The 23,178-nt window shown below is 41.9% G+C and overlaps 1 protein-coding gene across 5 annotated transcripts in view; it reads left to right on the forward strand.

Annotated features, from left to right (window-relative positions):
* Window positions 1–23,178, forward strand: part of GLS (glutaminase) — a 746,320-nt gene that overhangs the window by 437,094 nt on the left and 286,048 nt on the right. For 2 of the 5 annotated variants that reach the window (XM_077275591.1, XM_077275594.1), the window contains exons 13-14: window positions 7,110–7,241; window positions 11,348–11,440. In XM_077275591.1, coding sequence (XP_077131706.1) covers window positions 7,110–7,241; window positions 11,348–11,440 — 225 coding nt within the window. Of the gene's footprint in view, window positions 1–7,109; window positions 7,242–11,347; window positions 11,441–16,471; window positions 16,626–21,069; window positions 21,242–23,178 lie in introns of those variants that run through there. The other 3 variants (XR_013218256.1, XM_077275593.1, XM_077275592.1) reach the window with 3 other exon arrangements.

Below are 23,178 nucleotides of genomic sequence, written 5' to 3' on the forward strand. Positions count from 1 at the left end.
GTTAGGGCTAGGGTTATTGCTAGGATTAGGGTTAGGGCTAGGGTTATTGCTAGGGTTAGGGCTAGGGTTATTGCTAGGGTTAGGGCTAGGGTTAGGGCTAGAGTTAGGGCTAGGGTTAAGGCTACAGTTAGGGTTGGGGCTAAAGTTAGGGTTAGGGTTTGGATTACATTTACGGTTGGGAATAGGGTTGGGATGTGTCAGGGTTAGGGGTGTGGTTAGGGTTACCGTTTGGATTAGGGTAAGGGGTGTGTTTGGATAAGGTTTCAGTTATAATTGGGGGGTTTCCACTGTTTAGGCACATCAGGGGCTCTCCAAACGGGACATGGCATCTGATCTCAATTCCAGACAATTCTGCGTTGAAAAATTAAAACAGTGCTCCTTCCCTTCAGAGCTCTCCCGTGTACCCAAACAGGGGTTTACCCCAACATATGGGGTATCGGCGTACTCAGGACAAATTGGACAACATCTTTTGGGGTCCAATTTCTCCTGTTACCCTTGGGAAAATACAAAACTGGGGGCTAAAAAATAAGTTTTGTGGGAAAAAAAAAGATTTTTTATTTTCACGGCTCTGCATTGTAAACTGTAGTGAAACACTTGGGGGTTCAAAGTTCTCACAACACATCTAGATAAGTTCCTTGGGAGGTCTAGTTTCCAATTTGGGGTCACTTGTGGGGGGTTTCTACTGTTTGGGTACATCAGGGGCTCTGCAAATGCAACGTGACGCCTGCAGACCAATCCATTTAAGTCTGCATTCCAAATGGCGCTCCTTCCCTTCCGAGCTCTGTCATGCGCCCAAACAGTGGTTCCCCCCCACATATGGGGTATCAGCGTACTCAGGACAAATTGGACAACAACTTTTGGGGTCCAATTTATTATGTTACCCTTGTAAAAATACAAAGCTGGGGGCTAAAAAATAATTTCTGTGAAAAAAAAGAGGAATTTTTATTTTCACGGCTCTGCGTTATAAACTGTAGTGAAACACTTGGGGGTTTAAAGCTCTCAAAACACATCTAGATAAGTTCCTTAGGGGGTCTACTTTCCAAAATGGTGTCACTTGTGGGGGGTTTTAATGTTTAGGCACATCAGGGGCTCACCAAACGCAACATGGCGTCCCATCTTAATTCCAGTCAATTTTGCATTGAAAAGTAAAATAGCGCTCCTTCCCTTCCGAGCTCTGCTATGCGCCCAAAAAGTGGTTTACCCCCACATATGAGGTATCGTCGTACTCAGGACAAATTGCACAACAACTTTTGTGATCTAATTTCTTTTCTTACCCTTGGGAAAATAAAAAAATGGGGGCGAAAAGATCATTTTTGTGAACAAATATGATTTTTTATTTTTACGGCTCTGCATTATAAACTTCTGTGAAGCACTTGTTGGGTCAAAGTGCTCAACACACATCTAGATAAGTTCCTTAAGGGGTCTACTTTCCAAAATGGTGTCACGTGTGGGGGGTTTCAATGTTTCGGCACATCAGGGGCTCTCCAAACGCAACATGGCATCCTGTTGTGGATTCTGTTTGTGGGCTCCCTCTGGTGGTTACTGCTGGTACTGGGTGACTTTGGTGGGTTGCGGCCTTTGGTTTCCACCTGTCCATCAGAGGCTGGGTGTTTCCTATTTTACCTGGCCTTTCTGTCATTTCCTTGCCGGCTATGAATGTATTCAGATGTGCTCTGTTTGGTTCCTGCCTACCTGCTCCCAGATCTTTCAGGATAAGCTAAGTGCTGATTTTCAGTTGTTTGGTTTTTTGTCCAGCTTGCTTATTATGTCTCTATGCTAGCTGGTAGCTCTAGTGGACTGAGGTTCTCCCCATGTGCCATGAGTTGGCACATGGGTTCTTGTAATCTCAGGATGGTTTTTTGATTAGGGTTTTTTGCTGACCGCAAAGTCCCCTTTTGTATCGTTCTGCTTTCTAGTTTACAGCGGGCCTCAATTTGCTGAATCTATATATATCATCTCTATGTGTGTGCCTTCCTCTCATTTCACCGTCAATACATGTGAGGGGGCAACTATATCTTTTGGGGTTCATTCCTCTGGAGGCAAGTGAGGTCTTTATTTTCTCTGCAGTACTAGTTAGCTCTTAGGCTGGTGCGTGGTGTCTAGAACCAACGTAGGCACGCTCCCTGGCTATCTCTAGTTGCGTTTGTCAGGCGTAGGGCAGCGGTCAGCCCAGGTTCCATCACCCTAGAGCTCGTCCGTTATTTATTTGTACTTTGCTTGTCCTGTGCTATCCCTAGCCATTGGGGATTCATGACAGCGTCCCATGTCAATTCCAGTCAATTTTGCATTGAAAAGTCAAATGGCGCTCCTTTCCTTCCGAGCTCTGCCATGCGCCCAAACAGTGGTTTACCGCCACATATGGGGTATTAGCGTACTCAGGACAAATTGTAGAACAACTTTTGGGGTCCATTTTCTCCTGTTACCCTTGGTAAAATAAAACAAATTGGAGCTGAAATAAATTTTGTGTAAATAAAAATGAACATTTAACTTTTTTTCAAACATTCCAAAAATTCCTGTGAAACACCTGAAGGGTTAATAAATTTCTTGAATGTGGTTTTGAGCACCTTGAGGGGTGCAGTTTTTAGAATGGTGTCACACTTGGGTGTTTTCTGTCATATAGACCCCTCAAAATGACTTCAAATGAGATGTGGTCCCTGAAAAAAAATGGTGTTGTAAAAATGAGAAATTGCTGGTCAATTTTTAACCCTTATAACTCAATAACAAAAAAAAAAATTTGGTTCCAAAATTGTGCTGATGTAAAGTAGACATGTGGGAAATGTTATTTATTAAGTATTTTGCGTGACATATGTCTGTGATTTAAGGGCATAAAAATTCAAAGTTGGAAAATTGCGAAATTTTCAAAATTTTCGCCAAATATCCATTTTTTTAACAAATAAACGCAAGTTATATCGAATAAATTTTACTACTATCATGAAGTACAATATGTCACGAGAAAACAATGTCAGAATCGCCAAGATCTGTTGAAGCGTTCCAGAGTTATAACCTCATAAAGGGACAGTGGTCAGAATTGTAAAAATTGGCCTGGTCATTAACGTGCAAACCACCCTTGGGGGTGAAGGGGTTAAATAGCCTCCATGGGAGGCTAGAAGCTGGCACAACGCGATCCGCTCTGCTACATAGCAGCGATCATCAGATCGCTGCTATGTAGCGGACTTGCAGGCTTGCTATGAGCACCAACCACAGGGTGGCGCTCACAGCAGGCCAGCATCAGTAACCATAGAAGTCTCAAGGACCTCTATTGTTACTATCCTGATGCATCGCTGACCCCCGATCATGTGACGGGAGTCGGCGATGCGCTCATTTCCGGCCGCGCGGCCGGAAGCTCCGGTTAAATGCCGCTGTCAGCGTTTCACAGCGGCATTTAACTGGTTAATAGCGGCGGGTGAATCATGATTTTACCCACCGCTATTGCGGGCACATGTCAGCTGTTCAAAACAGCTGACATGTCCCGGCTTTGAGGTGGGCTCAGCACTGAAACCCACATCAAAGCAGGGGGACCCGACCTCCGCCGTAATAGTACGGCGGAGCTCGGGAAGGGGTTAATTGAAAAAATGACACAGACTCCTTTAATAATCTCAATTAAACCACGCTTACGACCTCGCCTAATTCCACCGAAGCCCTCGATCTCCTGTAATAAAAGAAAGATAAGAAAAGACAATATACCATACCTGTCCGTTGTTCTGTCCCACGCCATAATCCATGTCTGGGGGATAAACCGTTTTCAACCTGGACGGTGCCAAGATGCAACCGTCCAGGCTGAGAACCACTGGTGACTGAGCTCAACTGCAGCCTCAGTGACTGGTGCTGACGTCATTGAGGTTATGTACAGTCGCTGAGGCTCTGTTCTCAGCCAGGCTGAACTGCGGTGACATCGGTGAGATCCCCGCTATTACCGTGAGAAAAACTCTCACACTTCGTCATCCATCACCTCCTTTTCCACCACCGCACCCTGGACCTCCTGACTTTGTGACTTAACAAAACTTAGCACCAATCTTCCTAATTATCTCAAATTTGCTATTCCGAACCGTTATGTTCTTGTGGGTGTAGGTGCTCTAAGGTTTGTGCTTCTCTAAACAGCATGCCATCCTGTCCCTTTTGGAGTATAGATTGAGAGAATACAATCAAAAAAATTATATTTTGAAGAGCTCCTCGGAGTGTGGGATCACTAGTCTCCTGGGACTCAACATGGTGGAAAGAAGGAGGATCAGGTTGAGGATTAAGTGATCCATACTTTAGGCTGGTGAGATTGGACTGTGTGGAAGACTGTATGGTGCTGCCAGGCCTGCTGGAATCATTATCCTCTATCCAACCGATGACATGTTCACACTGCCCTGGCTTCAGAAGTGGTGTACCATACCTCCATGCAAAGTGGGACAGGAACCTATGTGTCGTGGTCGTGGATGGGCATGTTTCTCGTGCTCCAAAAACAGGCGTAGTTACACCTGCCCCACGTCCTTGGCATCTGCGTTCACCATCATCAGCACTTCCACTTACCCATCTCTTAAAGCACACATTACGCATTTTGTAATTGCTTGGTCTATTGAAATCAAGTTTATTTTTAATAAAAGAAAACAATTGGTCACCTGTTGTGAATTCCGCTCTTGGGCTCCCTCCGGTGGTTGTAAGTGGCATTTTTGTGAATTCTGTTCTTGGGCTCCCTCCTGTGGTTTTGAGTGGTATGGCTGCTTCTGGGATTTAGCATCAGCAGCTGTTTTCACTGATCGTCTTTCTGGCTCGGCTATATTAGTCTGGCCTGACTAATGCCAGTTGTCAATTGTTCCAGCCTGGAGTCACGGCTCTTTGGATTTCCCTGACACTCTGACCAGTTCAGCAAAGCTAAGTCCTTGCTTGTCCTTTTGCAGTTCACTTGTTGTGGACTTTGTTGTTCAGCACTTTCTATGTTTTGCTCATTTGTCCAGCTTATCAGTATGAACCTATTCAGCTAAGCTGGAAGCTCTGGGCAGCAGAGTTTGCCCTCCACACCTTTAGTCAGGTGTGGAGATTTTTGCATTTCTCTGCGGTGGACTTTTTCTAGTTTTTATTACTGACCGCACAGTGTTCTGTCCTGTACTAATTCTATCTAGCTAGAAGTGGCCTCCTTTGCTAAATCTTGTTTCATACTACGTATGTCATTTCCTTCTCCTCTCACAGTCATTATTTGTGGGGGACTGTCCTATCCTTTGGGGATTTTCTCTGAGGCAAGATAGCTTTCCTGTTTCTACCTTTAGAGGTAGCTAGTTCTCCGGCTGTGACGAGGTGTCCAGGGAGTGACAGGAACATCCCACGGCTACTGCTAGTGTCTGTGTTAAGATCAGGAACTGCGGTCTGTATAGTTACCACCTGCTCAGAGCTAGTCGCATGTTGCTCCTACATCACCAGACCATAACAGTCACCTACAGCATTCAAAGTGGTTTGTGTGAGTTTACTCCACCATAGTGTGACAGAATGCAAAAGTGTTTGGATGACAATCAAAGTCAGTCCAGTTTTAGAGATCACAGAAATGTTCACAGACCACGTAACACTGTATGTATGAGAAATAGAAACCTGCAAAAATTTTTAAAGCGTTTTAGCAGTATTATAGATCACAGAAATTTACTCCACACTACGGAATAATGTATAGCTGAGAAGTGTAGTCCAGTAAAATGTTTCAACCATTTTTGGGTGTGTTATATAACGCAAAAAAAGGACATCAAAGTACATAATACTTGATGGATCAAAATATATTACATTTTTTTTAGCCCCCACAAAAACAACTGCAGCTGTATGTTTGCCAACGGACTGAACAGGCCAATTTCCTGTCTACAAACTATTCTGTCACTCTCTTTGCTTCTGCAACTCTCACTCCCTCCTTAGGCTAAATGCAGATTGTATGTGCTACAAAGTATTAGCCCTTAAAAGGGCTGTTAGTAGGGTTGAGCGACCTTGACCTTTTTAGGGTCGAGTCATGTTTTGCGAAACCCGACTTTTTGAAAAGTCGAGTCGGGCGAAATCGGCCGATTACTGCGAAAAGTCGAGGATCGGCCGGAACACGAAACCCTATGCACGTCAATGGGGATTTTTTTCTCTCTCTCTCTCTCTCTCTCTCTCTCTCTCTCTCTCTCTCTCTCTTCCCCCGCCCCCCTCCGTCCCAGCCCCGGAAATTTCGTTTTACACATTGCAAATCCCTGCTGCGCACAAGCGCTAAAATGATCATAGGCGTGCACGCCCCTAACCCCTATGTCATCACTCTGCCCACACTCCTTCATTGGCTGAAAAAATGGCGCTAAACGCGTCATACGAAACGCGACTTTGGCGCCAAGATCGCGTACCGCATGGCCGACCCCACGCAGGGATCGGGTCGGGTTTCATGAGACGCCGACTTTGCCAAAAGTCGGCGACTTATGAAAATGAACGATCCGTTTCGCTCAACCCTAGCTGTTAGTATGATGGGTCAGTTTCAGCACCAGTATCTACACTACAGGCCTCTGATTCATTATATTGTGCACACAGGCCTAGACCTGCAATCTCCCCAGCCAATCACAGTAATACCACAACCAAGATGGCTACGTCATTACAGTGACTCGCAGGCAAACCCTGCATTCTTATTGGATGTATAACAGCCGCCAAAGATGCAAAGCGGGGTTTCATGTTATACATCAAGCATCGCTCTTTACTCGCCAAGTAAAGAGCACATTCGAGCACAATGATACTCGTGTGATAACAGAGTATCACCGAGCGTGTTTGCTCATCTCTATTGCTAGTCTTTTTCTCTATGCGTGCTATAAGACTGCACATGCACAGCTCTCATTGCAAAGGATGGAGAAGGGTATGCCTATGACTGCATAATGTAACTTTATGATAGGGAAGTGTATTGTCACTAAAGTCCTGGACTGATTAAACTTGAATAGGCATATAACTGCAAGGGTGATGAGTTGCAGAATGCAAAGGAGAAAGACACAGGCAATGTGCTTTCACCATAATTGCATAGATATTTCACATATGCATATATCTTTGTGTTGAAACAAAGTGTGATGTTGGAACAACCGCTTTATGAGCGTTTATTCATGCAATATGCTTTAAGTTGTAATTACTTCTCTTATCTTTTATAGGTTGGTCTCCCAGCAAAGTCTGGTGTTGCAGGAGGTATCCTTTTGGTAGTTCCTAATGTTATGGGCTTGATGTGCTGGTCTCCACCATTGGATAAATTAGGAAATAGCGTTCGTGGGATTCAGTTTTGCCAGGTTTGTATGATATAGTAGGTGAATTAACAGAGGTATGCAACATTTGGGATTATGAAGTTTTTGTTCGCATCCATTGACTGATTCTTATACATAAATGAATACATCACTTTTGAAAAGTAATATTTAACCCCTTAAACCCTTTACCCCCAAGGGTGGTTTGCACGTTAATGACCGGGCCAATTTTTACAATTCTGACCACTGTCCCTTTATGAGGTTATAACCCTGGAACGCTTCAACGATCCCGGTGATTGTGACATTTTCTCGTGACATATTGTACTTCATGATAGTGATAAAATTTATTTGATATTACCTGCGTTTATTTGTGAAAAAAATGGAAATTTGGCGACAAGACAAGTACCTAAGAGTCTGTAGTTTGAGAAATCGATGCCTCACAGGTCCTCAACTGGCAGCTGCATTAAATAGTACACGCAAAACGCCAGTGTCAACATCTACACTGAAGAGGCGACTCCAGGATGCTTGCCTTCAGGGTAGAGTGGCAAAGAAAAAGCCATATCTGAGACTGGCTAATAAAAGGAAAAGGTTAATATGGGCAAAAGAACACAGACATTGGACAGAGGAAGATTGGAAAAAAGTGTTATTTACAGACGAATCCAAGTTTGAGGTATTAGATCACACAGAAGAACCTTTGTGAGATGCAGAACAACTGAAAAGATGCTGGAAGAGTGCCTGACGCCATCTGTCAAGCATGGTGGAGGTAATGTGATGGTCTGGGGTTGCTTTGGTGCTGGTAAAGTGGGAGATTTGTAGGTAAAAGGGATTTTATATAAGGAAGGCTATCACTCTATTTTGCAATGCCATGCTATAGCCTGTGGACAGCGCGTGATTGGAGCCAATTTCATCCTACAATAGGACAATTACCCAAAGCACACCTTCAAATTATGCAAGAACTATTTAGGGAAAAAGCAGGCAGCTGGTATTCTATCTGTAATCTCTCAACAGATCTCAAGCCCATTGAGCTTTTGTGGAAGCAGCTTGACCGTATGGAACACAAAAAGTGCCCATCAAGCCAAACCAACTTGTGGGAGGGGCTTCTGGAAGCATGGGGTGAAATTTCTCCAGATTACCTCAGCAAATTAACTGCTAGAATGCCAAAGACCTGCAGTGCTGTAATTGCTGCAAAGGGAGCATTCTTTAACGAAAGCAACGTTTGAAGGAGAAAATTATTATTTCAAATAAAAATCTTTTTTTCGAACCTTGTCAATGTCTGGACTAGCTTTTCAATTCATTTGGCAACTCATTTGATTAATAAACCTATGAGTTTTCATGGAAAACACAAAATTGACTGGGTGACCCTAAACGGTAGTGTAACTTTTTTTTGTTAGGAAGTTAGAAGGGCTAAAAGTTGACCAGCAATTTCTAATTTTTCCAACAAAATTTACAAAACCATTTTTTAGGGGCCACCTCCCATTTGAAGTTACTTTTGGGGGCCTATATGACAGAAATACCCAAAAGTGATACCATTCTAAAAACTGCACCCCTCAAGGTGCTCAAAATCCACATTCTAGAAATGTATTTACCCTTCAGTTTCTTCACAGGATCTGGAGCAACGTGGAAAAAAATGAACGTTTAATTTTTTTCACAAAAAATTAAATTTAGACCCAAGCTTTTTTTATTTTCACAAGGGTAACATTAGAAAATGAACACTCAAATTTGTTGTGCAATTTCTCCTAAATACACTGATACCTTATTTTTGGCGAAAATCAACGGTTTGGGCGCACGGCAGGGCTCGGAATGGAAGTAGCGCCGTTTGACTTTTTGAATGTAAAATTTGCTGGAATAATAACTGTGGATATCCCTCCACAAGTGACACCCTTTTGGAAACTAGACCCGTCAAGGATTTTATTTAGTGTTATAGTGAGCATTTTGAAACCACAGGTACGACACAGAAATTGATAACATTAGGTCATCATATTGAGTATGTCGTCATTAGTGTTGAGCGGAAATAATCGCTACTCCAGTTTGCATCGGGTGCTCAGATATGCACCAAATATTGCTGGTGGCGAGTGACATGCTCGAGTCCCTCCTCCGCATGTTTTGTGTCTGCCAACCAAAAAAGCATGCAGGGATCCATGATACCCGACCACCCGATGCAAACTTGAATAGCGAGAACTTGCGCTCAACCACATCTGTCATATTGTCTTTTCTTTTTTAATTTTGGAAAAAAAAAACAATTCTAACCCCAACCCTAAGCCCAACTGCAAAGAATGGAAAAAAATAATTATTTTTACTTAACTAAGGGGGTGACAAAGGGGGATTTGATTTACTATTTTGTTTATTTTGATCACTGTGATAGAGTATATCACAGTGATCAAAAGGTACAAATAGGAAAAACTTCCTATTGTTGCCAGGTTCCGGCCGGCAGATCTTGGTGGGCGCATGTTTCCTCCATTTTTTTTTCTAAGAAGGCGGGCTGGGGGACAGATTAGGAGGGCCCGCAGATGGTGGAGGTACTGGGGCGTGTCGGGGCATAATTTCTCTCTACTCTGACATGTATGTCATGTTAGAGGAGAAAGAAATAATTGAAACAACAGACGCACTTTTTTTTATCACTGTTATACACCAGAAAATCCGGCCCGATCATATTCTCCGGGATCTCAGCTCTGTTCTCAGCTCAATTCTGGGGTGCACTACAGCCTTATTCCCGATTGCCGTTTTAAAATGGCGATGAGGGAATGAATACACTTAGTGGCCACGTTAATATGGGGAAGCTCTATACTAACTTTATATTCGATGTGGACTGGATAAGCCTTTTTTTCTTGTTTTCCAATATTATACTGCATGATATTCATATAGACAGATTGACACTATCCGGTCTTAATAGACTGTACTAAAATTTACGGTATCATGCCTTACATGCAAATTCTTATGTGATTTATGGAAGTTCATTAATATTCCCTGCTTTGTCTGATATAGACTACCTAGTTACCCTTTACTTTTTGTGAAAACCTCTCCCACCTTTATCTACTTGATTTTATCCCATTTTGAATCTTCTTACATGTCCCATTTACACTCTGGTTCATGTCTTTTTGATATTTAGTCCTTAATAAAATAATTTTTTATGTTTTATACTCTTTTGAGTGGTTTTTTGGGGTACTTTGTACCCTGATTTTGATTGTATCTGTTAGTAGAATCCACTGATTATTGATCTTTGCATGATGGGAAAAACCCTATACCAATGTTTATATGTCTTTTGGATAATTTTTATGGTTACATCTAGTACTTTGTGTGACTTTCATAATTTTTAAGAACACCACCAAGTATTCTAGGAATGGAATGAACAAGGAGGTGACATATTACAACAGCTATATTTTTCATTCTTCAAGAACGACGTCTTTTAGAGTCTGGTTGCCGCATGGAGTTTGATATTCAACTTGTCTCTTCAGAATTCCCTATGTGTTTGATTGAGTTCAGGTCAGAAGACATACTTGGCCACTGAATCTTTTTCACCCCATTCTTCTTCAGAAATGCAATAAATGTGTATTTTGGATCATTGTCTTGTAAGAAAAGTGCACGTCTACCAAGGACGCAAAGTGATGGTAGCATCTTCTTTCTATACAGCAATATATCTGTGAATTCATGATACCATCAATGAAGTTTAGCTCCCGACACCAGCAGCCATAGATAAGGACACTGCCACCATCATGTCTCACTGTAGGAATCATGCATTTTTCTAAATTAAATTTTTCTAAATATTTCCAAATACCAACTTCCAGGCTCTATCAGAGGTTGTTCTTGAAGAATGGAAAAAATTAAATGTTAATATATGTCACCAATTTATTTATTTCATGCATAGGAGACTTGATGTTGTCACAACAACTAATTTGAGTAAAACTGAAGATTTTGTAATGAAAGTTATATTATTAACCTGAATTACATGTTACGAATTAAAAAATGTTCTATGAAACTCTGTCTTGTAAACATTTTTGGAAATTGTTCTTGTATTCAATGAGATATTGATTAAACTTTTACTTTTCAAAAGGGATGTACTCATTTATGCTGAGCACTGTAAATATTTCACACCACTTGTTTATATATATGTATAACTTATAAAGTATTGCATCCATATTGTTTCTTTTTTATTACAGGATTTAGTATCTCTGTGCAATTTTCATAATTATGATAATCTCCGACACTTCGCAAAGAAACTTGATCCTCGAAGAGAAGGCGGTGATCAAAGAGTAAGTACAGTGTTATTAAGAAAGAACTGCTAGAAGCTGGGGGAATTACTTTCTACATTAAAGAGCGGAATAAAACGTGTTTCTTTTTCCTCTTCTCCATTGCAGAGCTATTAGCAATGAAATAATTCGCACATAATGAGTGAACTTTTTTGAAGTCCAAGTGGGTGGCATTAGTTATTTTTCACCAGGAGAGTGTATGAGGCTAGTCATAAGCAGGCAGCAACATACTAGAGAGAGAATGTGCCCACCACAGCTTAGGCTTCTCAGTGTGTGATATGTAAGGATACAGAGCTTATCTCCACTCTTCACTTCATGATTAAACAAAGCTGGCACAAATGGCTTACACCTTTCAGATAAGGTCCTTGTGTGGCTGTGTCACATTGGAAACCATTTCACCAGCTCTTCTCCTGTTGTAACACTGTGGGCTCTGCTGTACTGCCCCTCACTGCCTGTCCAGGGGTGAGAGCTCAATTTATAAGTCATGGATGCACCAGATAATGAGATGATACGCTACACAATGAAATTCATAATTGTACCCACAAACCATGAATGGAATATACATTTACCCTCATACATAGCAGTACATGTTTGTCTAATCTATTTTGTCTGGCATTCTGTATATGAAGCAGGTAGCTCATGATACACCATGCTACTGTATACATGGATACATGTAAATCATTCAGTATTATATTTCAGTAATATTTCATTATGCTGGACTTCCTGGTTCATGAACCAGAAGTATAGTCAAGACTGACAAGATTTTTTTTGCTATGTGTCAGTGGAAATGTATATTTAATTTTGTTATTTCATTGAGTTGGATGTATATAGTAGCATTGTGCATCCTGAGTTTCCTCGTTCATGTGCAGAATGCCAGGCATAAAATAGACAAACTCATATGTATTGCTATGTATGAGGGTAAAATTAGATTTCATTTATGGTCTACACATAGTTATGAATTTCATTGTGTAGTGTATCATCAGCTTATCTGGTTGGCATATATGGTTTTGTTTAACCAGAGTTTTAAAGTTAAGCTATAATTAACAATTTGCCAAAAGGCAACAAATCCCTTAACTAAAGACCTAAAAAGTAACTTTTATTATTATTACTACTAAAGATAAAAAAACTACTAAAGCTCTCACAAGTCAGTTTCACTAGGTGGTTCACCCTTATGTTACGGCCACACCTTGATCCACATGCCTGAATGAAATGATAAATAAATATAAAATATACATAAATATAGGTACGACTAATAGCGCAATATATAGAATGGAAATGATTTAACTATCAGTATGCTGGTGTCCACCTAGTGAAACTGACTTGAGAGTTTTAGTGGTTTTGTTTCCTTTAGTAGGAATAATAATAAAAGTTATTTTTTAGGTCTTCAGTTAAGGAATTTGTTGCCTTTTGGCAAATTGTTAATTATATCCGTTAACCTACGCTGACCTTGGACAGCAATTTGTGTGTTAATATAAGTTAAAGGGACTCTGTCCGCTCAAATTGGCGGGATATTAAAATGATTTCTTACTGGTCAGATGGGCGGCGTATCCTCTTTATTTCTCCTCCCCGTCCATCCCTGTTTTCCGCATTATTATCAGGAATAAGAGTATGCATGCGCCATAGTTGGCGCGTGCGCCATGCAGTCTTCGGTGGTGCACGTGCAGTATGCTTTGCCCTACTGCAGGCAAAGCCAAAAAGCATTACTGTGCATGCGCCAGCGCACTATGTCCCAGAAGTATTTTGCTGTGTTCCGGGACATAGTGCGCGGGCGCTTTCGCAGTAATTCTTTTCGGCTTTGCCCGCAGTAGGGCAAAGCATACTGCGCGTGCACCACCGAAGACTGCATGGCGCACGCGCCAACTATGGTGCACGCATACTCTTATTCCCGAAAATAATGCGGAAAACAGGGACGGACGGGGTGGAGAAATAAAGAGGATACGCCTCCCATCTGACCGGTAAGAAATCATTTTAATATCCCGCCAATTTGAGCTGACAGAGTCCCTTTAAGCTTTCACCTCTGTGCAGGCAGTGAGGGGGGAGGAAGGACTGGCCAGCAGAGCCATACCTCCCATTTTTTTAAGAACAGAAAGAGGGGCAGGGCCGGACTGGCCATCGGGCATTTCTGGCAAATGCCAGAACGTCCGGTCCCTGTAGTGGGCCGCTCGATCTATTGCTCCTTCATGCTGTCAGCTTCTGCAGCCAGCAGCGCGCTACTGTTAAAATCACTGCCGCTGTATGGGATGAAGTTTGCAGCTGCCGTCTGGTGTCCTGGTCACACCAGCTGCAGTGAGGTAATATAGAGACAGGCAGGGGGGAGGGGGAGGCGTGCTCTGCTCTGCTGTGCTGCCCGGACCCTGCCACTTACTGCAGCTGGTGATCAATTCACGACATCAGACCGCCCACTTCCTCCTGTCCACTGTGTCCGTCCAGCAAAGCGGCAAGGAGTGGGACAGAAAAGATTTAGTAGCTGCTGATAACCTTAAGGTGAGTGTCCTGAGTAGAAGCCCAGGAAGCCCCGGAGTTGTACTTAGGAAAAAAGAAGCTGCTAAAAGGCAAGCATTAATAGAATTAAGAAAAAAAAAAAAAGCTGTGTCCACTCTGCTCCAATGCCACTAAGGCTATATTTCCACGGTCAGTATTGGCAGCGCTTTGGACGCAGCACATACCCGCTCCGTCGTAAGCGTTGCCAGCTTTAGACATAGACATGCTGCGGTCTAGAAAGACACACTGCATGTGCGTATACGCAGGGAAGCTGCGGGTGTCCCTGCATGCATAGTGGAGATGGGATTTCATAAAATCCCATCCACTATGGTGTAACATCTTTACACTGCGGATTGGATGCTGCGGCTGGACACAGCATCCAATCCACATCATTTACTGACCGTGGAAACATACCCTAACTCAAGAGAAAATCACCACTCCTGTGGTGAACTAGAACTCCCAGCATGCCATAGGAGCTTCTGTACATGCTGGGAGTTATAGTTCTCCTCAAAGGGATAAGGATAATAGTCAATCATGTGACATAAATGTCACCTATGGGATCTTAAAGGGAATCTGATGGCTGATACATGCTGCTTGTTCCGCAGGTCGCATGTATCAGACAGTGGCTGTATAATTCCAGAAAGGTATGTTTGACTCTGAAATGCTGCTATGTTTCAGGAAAACACACTTTAAAAGCCGCCGAGAACCACGGCCACATGGGTGACTAGTCAGACAGGCGGGTCCCTGGAGGCTTCTCCCCATCCGCTCCCACTGAGCGACAAGTTTCTTCCTGTGTGCGAGTACAGAGACACACCAGTCACTGGAAGCAGGAGGGGAGAAGTCAGACATGTTTTTCTCTGTGATGCCGCAGTGTTTCAGAGACAAACATACCTGGCTTAGATCGTACAGCCAATACCGGATATGTGCTGCCCATGGGTCACACAGCACGTATCAGCGGTCAGGTTCACTTTAAGGGTATGTATAGATGTTCAGTATTAGGGTATGTGCACACATTGCGGATTTGCCTGCAGATCTGCAGGGGATTGGCCACTGCGGATTCGCAGCAGTTTTCCATCCGGTTTACAGCACCATGTAAACCTATGGAAAACCAAATCCGCTGTGCCCATGGTGCGGAAAATACAGCGCGGAAACGCTGCGTTGTATTTTCTGCAGCATGTCAATTCTTTGTGTGGATTCCGCAGCGCTATACATCTGTTCCTTTATAGGAATCCGCAGGTGTAAAACGCAGGTGAAATCTGCACAAAAATGCTAGAAATCCGCAGTAAATCCGTGGGTAATCCTCAGGTAAAACGCACTGCGTTTTACCTGAGGATTTTTCAGAAACTGAGCTGAAAAATCTGCACACAAATCTGCAACGTGTGCACATAGCCTTAGGCAGCACTTTGGACGCAGCACATGTCCGCTGTGTCCAAAACGTTGCCGGCTTCTCAGATTTTGGTGTGTTTTTGGCGCTACATATTTTTGTTGCATAAAAAAGGCAACATCTTACAGTTCATCAATGTGGATGGGATTTACCATATAAAAATCTCCTGCCCACTTGGCTTTTTTATGCAGTGTAAACTGACCTGCAGTGCGTGCTTCAAATTCCCAACATGTTCATTTTTCTTGCAGATATACTAAATTTTCTGTGCACATTTTTTCCCATAGAAGCGAAATATAGCTAATGTGGTCACTTTAGACCAGACCATAGCACTATGGAGAGCACAGCATCATCTTCATTGTCTACGAGACATTGTCTACCTGCTCTGTGTGTAAAGTAGCAACTTTTCTTGGTACTGCAACTAAGGCTGGAATCACACTAAGCATATAACATCAGATGCGAGCGCATTGGATGCGATATGCCAATGACCCTCAGCTCCAGCTCTGACGTGAGTGTCATGCTCTGTGCTACGATCCTCTCACGTGGGAGATTGATTGAGCACAGCTCTGATTAAGCACAGCTGCGGAGGAGATGGAGAAAGTTTTTTCTCCATCTCCTCCATTACCTGTCTCTGCGTAAATCGGACTGCACTGGGATGACATCCGAATGCAGTCTGATGTTTCACATGCACCCATAGACTTGTGTGGGAGTGAGTGAGCCAAGTGTCGCTGCCTATCGCAGCATGCCGCGATTGTTCTCTCATGCCGAATCCATATGTGAAAATAATCGCAGATCTGAGTTGCACCAAAGGATAACTCTGGGCCGAGTGCTATACGATGCTTTATTACATAGCACTCAGCCATGTTATGCGCTCATGTGACCCAGGCCTTGGAGCAATAAATAAGACTGAGCTATAATACTGGACCATCTGGGACTGTATGTTATATAGTCTTGTTAAACGCACCTCACATCTTATGACATACGGGTGCACAAATATATTATATATTCACCATGCGACAAGTGGGCCTGTGTAACTTCAAATGCCAGGGCTGAATTTTAGTCCCAGTCCGGCCCTGAAGAGGGGCAAAGTATGTGGTATGCTATGTGCGCCATGACACATTTTGCTCACACCCCAGTCTGCTCCCATTTGCCATTTCTTTCTCTTCTGGCAGGAGGAGATGTCAGAGGGGCGGTAGCAATGAGAGAAATTCAGCAGACACCCAAGACTGCGGGTGTAGACCCAAATTTGGGACTGTCCAATGTATCCAGGACAGTTGGAACTAGAGATGAGCAGATCGATTCTTGGAACTCCGGTCCAGTGTCCAGGTCAGTATTAGCTGGTGGCTGGACTTGGGGCCTGTGAATCTCTTACTTTCCAGCATCCCCAGCGCAACTTTTAATAAGCCAGGGATCACAAGAGAAGAAGTGAATACTAGAATTTAATTCAATGCAGAGAGAGGCAGCCTCAACTCCCAAGGAAGAGGAGCAACGGATCGATGGTGATGTCGGAGAGAGGTAAGTATAATAAGTCGGGACAAAGCCCTGACGTTACGAGATTAAGCCTTTAAACTGAGACAGTCCAGCTATATCTGGACAGTTGCGTGCTATGGCAGAGCTGGTAGTTTCTTCAGAGGAGGAGAGCTAATAGAAATATTTACATTGTTACACTGCTTTGCCCTTCCCCCCCATAACAACCTGATCTGACAAGTGTGAGTCATCTGTGCTCTCTGCCCAGCACTGTCTAATTGTGCAGGAAGTGAGACCAGGAGATCAGCTCTGTATCCTTACATCTCACACACTGAGGAACCCAAGCTATGTTGAGCAAGTTCTCTCTTTGACGTTGCTGGTTGGGCAGCTCATATTGTCAGAAAATGTACACGCTCCCCAGTGAAAAGCAACTAATAATACCAACTTGGACTTTTAAAAAAAAGTTAACTCAGGCTACTTTCACACTAGCGTCGTATGACGCACGTCGCAATGCGTCGTTTTGGAGAAAAAAACGCATCCTGCAAAGTTGCCCGCAGGATGCGTTTTTTCTCCATAGGGTTGCATTTGCGACGCATTGCCACACTTACACTTCGCATCCGTCGTGCGACGGATGCGTCGTGTTTTGGCGGACCGTCAGCACAAAAAAAATTACATGTAACTTTTTTTGTGCGTCGTGTCTGCCATTTCCGACCACACATGCGCGGCCGGAACTCCACCCCCTCCTCCCCGGACATCACAATGGGGCAGCGGATGCGTTGAAAAACTGCATCCGCTGCTCCCGTTGTGCTTTTAATTCACAGTATGCGTCTGTACGTCGGCCCGACGCACTGCGATGGGCCGTCGCTAGTGTGAAAGTAGCCTTATTATGTGCCAATACTTTGCGAATATCTCTGCAGCAGAAAGATAAAATAAACAATGTTTTATTCCAATCTTCAGCTACATTGTGTCTTGTTCAACATGAAAAATTTGGTGCAGGTGGCACATAGCAGTGACGTCATGCATGCGGACGTTGGCTGGCAGCATGTATAGTTATTGTGGTGAATGGAGCCGGCGGCACTGTGCACCACAATAGTTTTCAGCTGGATGTGTCATAAAGTGAACATTCAGCTGTAGATGGTGCTGGCAGTCGTCGGCCCGATCTCCAGGAGCTCGGTCGCGGTGGCCCCCTATGTGACTGCAATCATTACACCCCTATATGTAGCCCTAGCATGAAATTTGATTTAAAGAACAGGTCATTGTCCAATGATAGCTTAAATACTAAGAAGTGGGGGCATCTAGGGGTATAGCATTTATTGATCTACTGTAATTCAGAAGACTTCTAGTGGCCTTTCCATAGATAATACAACTCGAAAACTCCCTATATTTCCAATAGTTTTACCCATCCAGGTTTCCTTAGGAAATCGATTTTTGAATCCCTATATGCAACCTCTTAATAGCATGCTTACTCTGTTTATCTTTTTTTCTCCTAAAACATGGCACAAATCAATTATTATTCTTGTGTCGTGGATCTACCTACATGCTTGCACAAAATCGATGGAGTGTGATTTGCGATTTTACCCACATATTTCCACCACATCAGGTTATGTTCACCCCTAGCTCCACTCTACATTTAGGCGACTAATAATGCATGGAATATACAGATATAACCCTCACCCATCCCCTTCTTTTGCACTATGATAATTACCTAATTAACATGATTGTTGCTTGCTGAGCATCTCTAATTTGATTTCATGATATAATGCACATTGAGTGTTATGTCTACCTGGGGGAACAGTGATCTGTCAGTCATTATGACAGGAGGTCCTGTCTGCTTCTGCCCCTTCAGTATTACAACAACACATTGTTAGCCATAATCCAGATATTTCTCATTACGGTAATTCATTTCTGTGGTATTTTAAAAGCAAGATCCAAGGATAAAGCTTCAGTATTAATAGTAATAATAATCTCTGTATTCGATTCTATCGTTTTCCTTCTCTGCATTTTGTATTGCTATTTTATTATCCATTTATGCAATCATTATCCCCTCTAAACCCTTACATTTTGCTATATCATCTGTTAATCTAGATGTAACTGAATTTCCATGTATCCTATGTAGTTCATTATACATGCTCATAGCGACCATTAACCTTTGAACGTTTGAAAGATTAACAAAAACTGCTTTCAAACCTGTACTACTACCACTAACATTGTATGTGTATAACCTGATGACAACTCTGGATAAGTCTCAAAAACACATTTGTTTATAGACATAACATTATGTGTTTATGTAATTTTAATAAATTTATCTACCGTATTTTGTGTACTTAGCACCAGCTGTTTAGAAAATAGCATCTATTTTTTATCCCTATTTTTCCACTACATTCTGTGAGGCATCTACAGATGTAGAATACTTACTTTCCTCCTAGTCGAGTGTCTTGAGGGGTGTCATTCCCAAATGGGGTACCGTAATTTGGGGGCATTTTGCAGTTCTGGAAACTCAGGGTCTCTGTTAATGACACCCACAATGTATTCCAATAAATTCTGCACCCCAAAAGCCAAATAGTACACGTTCCCGTCTGATCCATCCATGTGCCTATGCAGTGTTGTACAGCTAAATATGGAGCGTTGCTGCATTCGGGAGGAATCGCATAACAAATTGGGGGGTGTATTTTCTCCAAATCTTTGTGAAAATGAAAAATTTAAAGTTCAAGCAATATTTTAGTTGAAAAAAAACTTTTTTGTTTCTGTGGCCTAGTATTATAAAGTTCTGTGAAGGAATCTGGGGTTAATATGCTCACTACACTTCTAGATTAATTCGTTAAAAGGTTTATTTTTCACAATTAGGTTACGTGTGAGTGCGTGCGTGCTTGCGTAAGGGAGATTGGAGCTCTGCTGTTCTGGCACCTCAGGAGCTCCTCAAACACAACATGGCATTCACAATCTATTTCAGCCAAATACATAAGGGGCATCCCATTGTTAAATACCATATTTTTCAGACTATAAGATGCACCGGACCATAAGACGCACCCCAAATTTTCAGAAGGAAAATAAGGAAAAAAGTTGTGTCAAATGGGGGTCTGTCTTACAGTCCAAGTTCAGCTTACCGGGGGGGGATCGGCAGTGCTGGTGGACCATGGTCTTAGGATGTGTTCGATGGCCTGGCGATAGGACTCTCATTCCAGACTGGCGTGGCAAGTTCGGGGGTGCTATGTGGTGCTGGGGGCTCCGCCGGCATTTTGTGAAATTACTGCGATGTGGTGGCCTCCGAACCTGCCACACCAGCCTAGGAAGGGAGTGTGATCATCGCCCTGTAGCGTCGGCCCACCGCAGAATAGCCCTAATCCTGCTGCCGCCACACTATTTGTACGTATATTCCTACTATAAGATGCACCCCCATTTTCCCCCAATATTGTTTGGGGAAAAAAGTATGTCTTATAGTCTGTAAAATACTGTATATATGTTGTGTATATATATTTATTTATGGGATAATTTTACCCCTTATTGATATACCAAGGAGGACTTAATTATATTTTTACAAAAAAAATACAGAATATGTGAAGAAGATATATGGTATTAGAAAATAGTCAATTTGTCCTTGGGAAGCCATTAGATTGGTTAAAGGAAATGTCACGCCCATCTTTTCTCTGTATCCTGAATGGAAGACTTGTAATTTGCTTGTCTCCATGAAGCCACGTTCACACGTTCAGTATTTGATGATCAGTATTTTACAGTATATATAAGCCAAAACCAGGAGTGGGTGATAAATACAGAAGTGGTGACGTGTTTCTATTATACTTTTCCTCTATTGTTCCACTCCTGGTTTTGGCTTATAAATACTGAGGTAAAATACTGACCAAATACTGATCTTGTGACCGTGGCCTGAATGTCGTAATCCAATTGTAACAGAAGAAGCCTCGTGGCAGCTCTTACTTGAGTGGAGACAACGTGTGTATTAATATATACACCGTGAGGTAAACACCTGGTGTGTCAATCTATTGCATTTGGAGCTTTCAGTGTGACACTAGCAAAGCTAATTATACAGAAATACTACATGTATGTCAGCAAAAATTTAATTACCCAGAACAAGGCTGAAAGTAACAATGATTAGAATTAATGAATACATTTTAATATTTAAAAGCCATATTCCATTCCCACCACAAATGAAGTATCTCTGGGTTCCGGAGCGATTTATTAACAAAATGATGGGCTGATTTTTACCTACTATTAGTTGTGAGAAATAAACACGAGGCTAATCTAATATTTTAGCTAGCAGAATAATATTTTTTTCATTTTCATTTCCCAGTGTTATACATTTCTGTGAAGTGCCTGTGTGTTTGATATTGTAGTGGAGGAAATATACAGTAACAGTCTCAAATTTGGATACACCTGATCATGCAATGGATTACAGTCCCTTTTTCTTATTGAAATGTGCACACTGTTGATCCTCAAGATTTTCTACCATACCTCTGATGCTGGTGAGTTTACATCAGAAAGTATATTCCTATCACATCCACCATGATTACGTGCATCTCACTAACTGTTAAAGGGCTTAACTCAATTGTCAAGAGATGCTTAGCCCTTACTGAAATGAAATCCCTTAAAGCCGACGTGGTGTTCCTACAGGAAACCCATTTAACAAATCTGTCTCCTTTAATTTTGCCCTGAACCAGTTCCCTAAAATATTTTCTGCCATACAAGACAGAAGAAAGTAGGTGTAGTAATTATTTTATATTCAGGTGTCCTCTTCCCACCTAGGCTCCAACGGTAGATATATAATTCTACAAGGCACCCTCAGAAAGAATGCCATTTTACTTTGTAATATTTATTCCACAGAAAAGTCATACTTAAGATTTCACGCCTGCCTCCCTCTGCCATAATTCTTAGAGGAGATTTTAATATGAAGTTCTCCCAAAATTGGGATAGACTTTACTTAAACAATAGGCCTCCAAGCCCATCTCAAATACACTTCTCCAGAGAATTTTGCAAGCTTATCCATAAATACTCCCTTTATGATCTATGGAGAATTATTCACCCTGAAGACAGATCCTTCTCCTTTTTGTCACCACCTCATAGTACCCATACTTGCATAAACTACTTGTTTGGGAACAATCCCGTTATGTATTCTGGCAGAAGCAGAGATTTGGTTAATTGATGTAGTCTGATTATGCCCCAATAGAGATATCATTCAAAGATTCCTCAATTTTTACCTGCTCTTGTCATTTGAGACTCAATGGGATTTTCTTACGTAAACCTTCCGTTACAGAAGAATTGTGCCTGCATTTGCAAAATTACTTTGAACTCAATAAGGGATTAGTCTGTTTTGAAGCAATATCATGGAATGTCTTCCACAGACAGTGTATTGCCATTGGTGCTAGATGAAGTCAAAGATGAAGCCCTAACCAGTAAACTAAAGCTTCTGGAAGCAAGTATGCTCTCCAGTCCATAAAAAAGACACTTAAAAAATTCATATATGTATGATAGAGCTCAGTTAACCCCTCCACACGGCAGCCAATTTCCGTTTTGGCATTTTTGTTTTTTCTTCCCAGAGTCATAATTCTTTTATTTTTCTGACTATGTAGACATATGAACTCTTGTTTTGATGGTCGAGTTGTACTTTTGGTTGACACCATTGATTTTACCACATGGTGTACTCAAAAACAGTAAAAAAAACTCCCAAGTGCAGTGAAATTGTGAAAAAGACACAATTCGGACATTGTTTTTGGGAATTGTTTTTCCGCTCAACATTTTTTGGCAAAAAAAGACCATGCAATATAATTCTCTTACTCAATACGATTACAGCAATACCAAACATGTCCAGTTCTTTTATTATTTTAGTAGTGAAAAAAAAATCAGAATTTTGCAAAAAAAAACAAAAAACTTGGAGCTGTGACACCGTTTTATGAGAACCGGAACATTTTTATTTTTCATGCGATGGAGCTGTTTGTTAGGTTATTTTTTTCAGGTCGACACAATAGATGTGACTTTTTGATCGCTTGTTATAGCATTTTGGGGGGATTTCCAGCGACTAAAAAAACCCTTAATTTTGGCATTCTTTAATTTCGTCTGTTTACCATGTTTACCGATTGGAATAATTGTTTTTATATTTGGATAGATCTGGCTATTCTGAACACAGCGATACCACATTTTTTTTTTATTTTTGAATATCTTTATTTTCAGTGGGGGAATGGAGGGTGATTTGAACTTTTAATTTTTACATATATACAGGAGCTGGAAAAATATATATCTTTGTACCGTGTTAGCTAACAGATAGAAAAATATTGAAATTTGAAAGTCCTCAGTGGGTTGATACCTTTTAATTGTTTCATTGAAAAGATGGTAACAAATGACAGCTTTCGAGACTACTCAGGTCTCTTCATGAGTAATAGACTAATACAAAATCTGAAGACTCACA

The sequence above is a fragment of the Ranitomeya variabilis genome, chromosome 7 (assembly GCF_051348905.1).
Source record: "Ranitomeya variabilis isolate aRanVar5 chromosome 7, aRanVar5.hap1, whole genome shotgun sequence".
NCBI lineage: Eukaryota > Metazoa > Chordata > Amphibia > Anura > Dendrobatidae > Ranitomeya > Ranitomeya variabilis.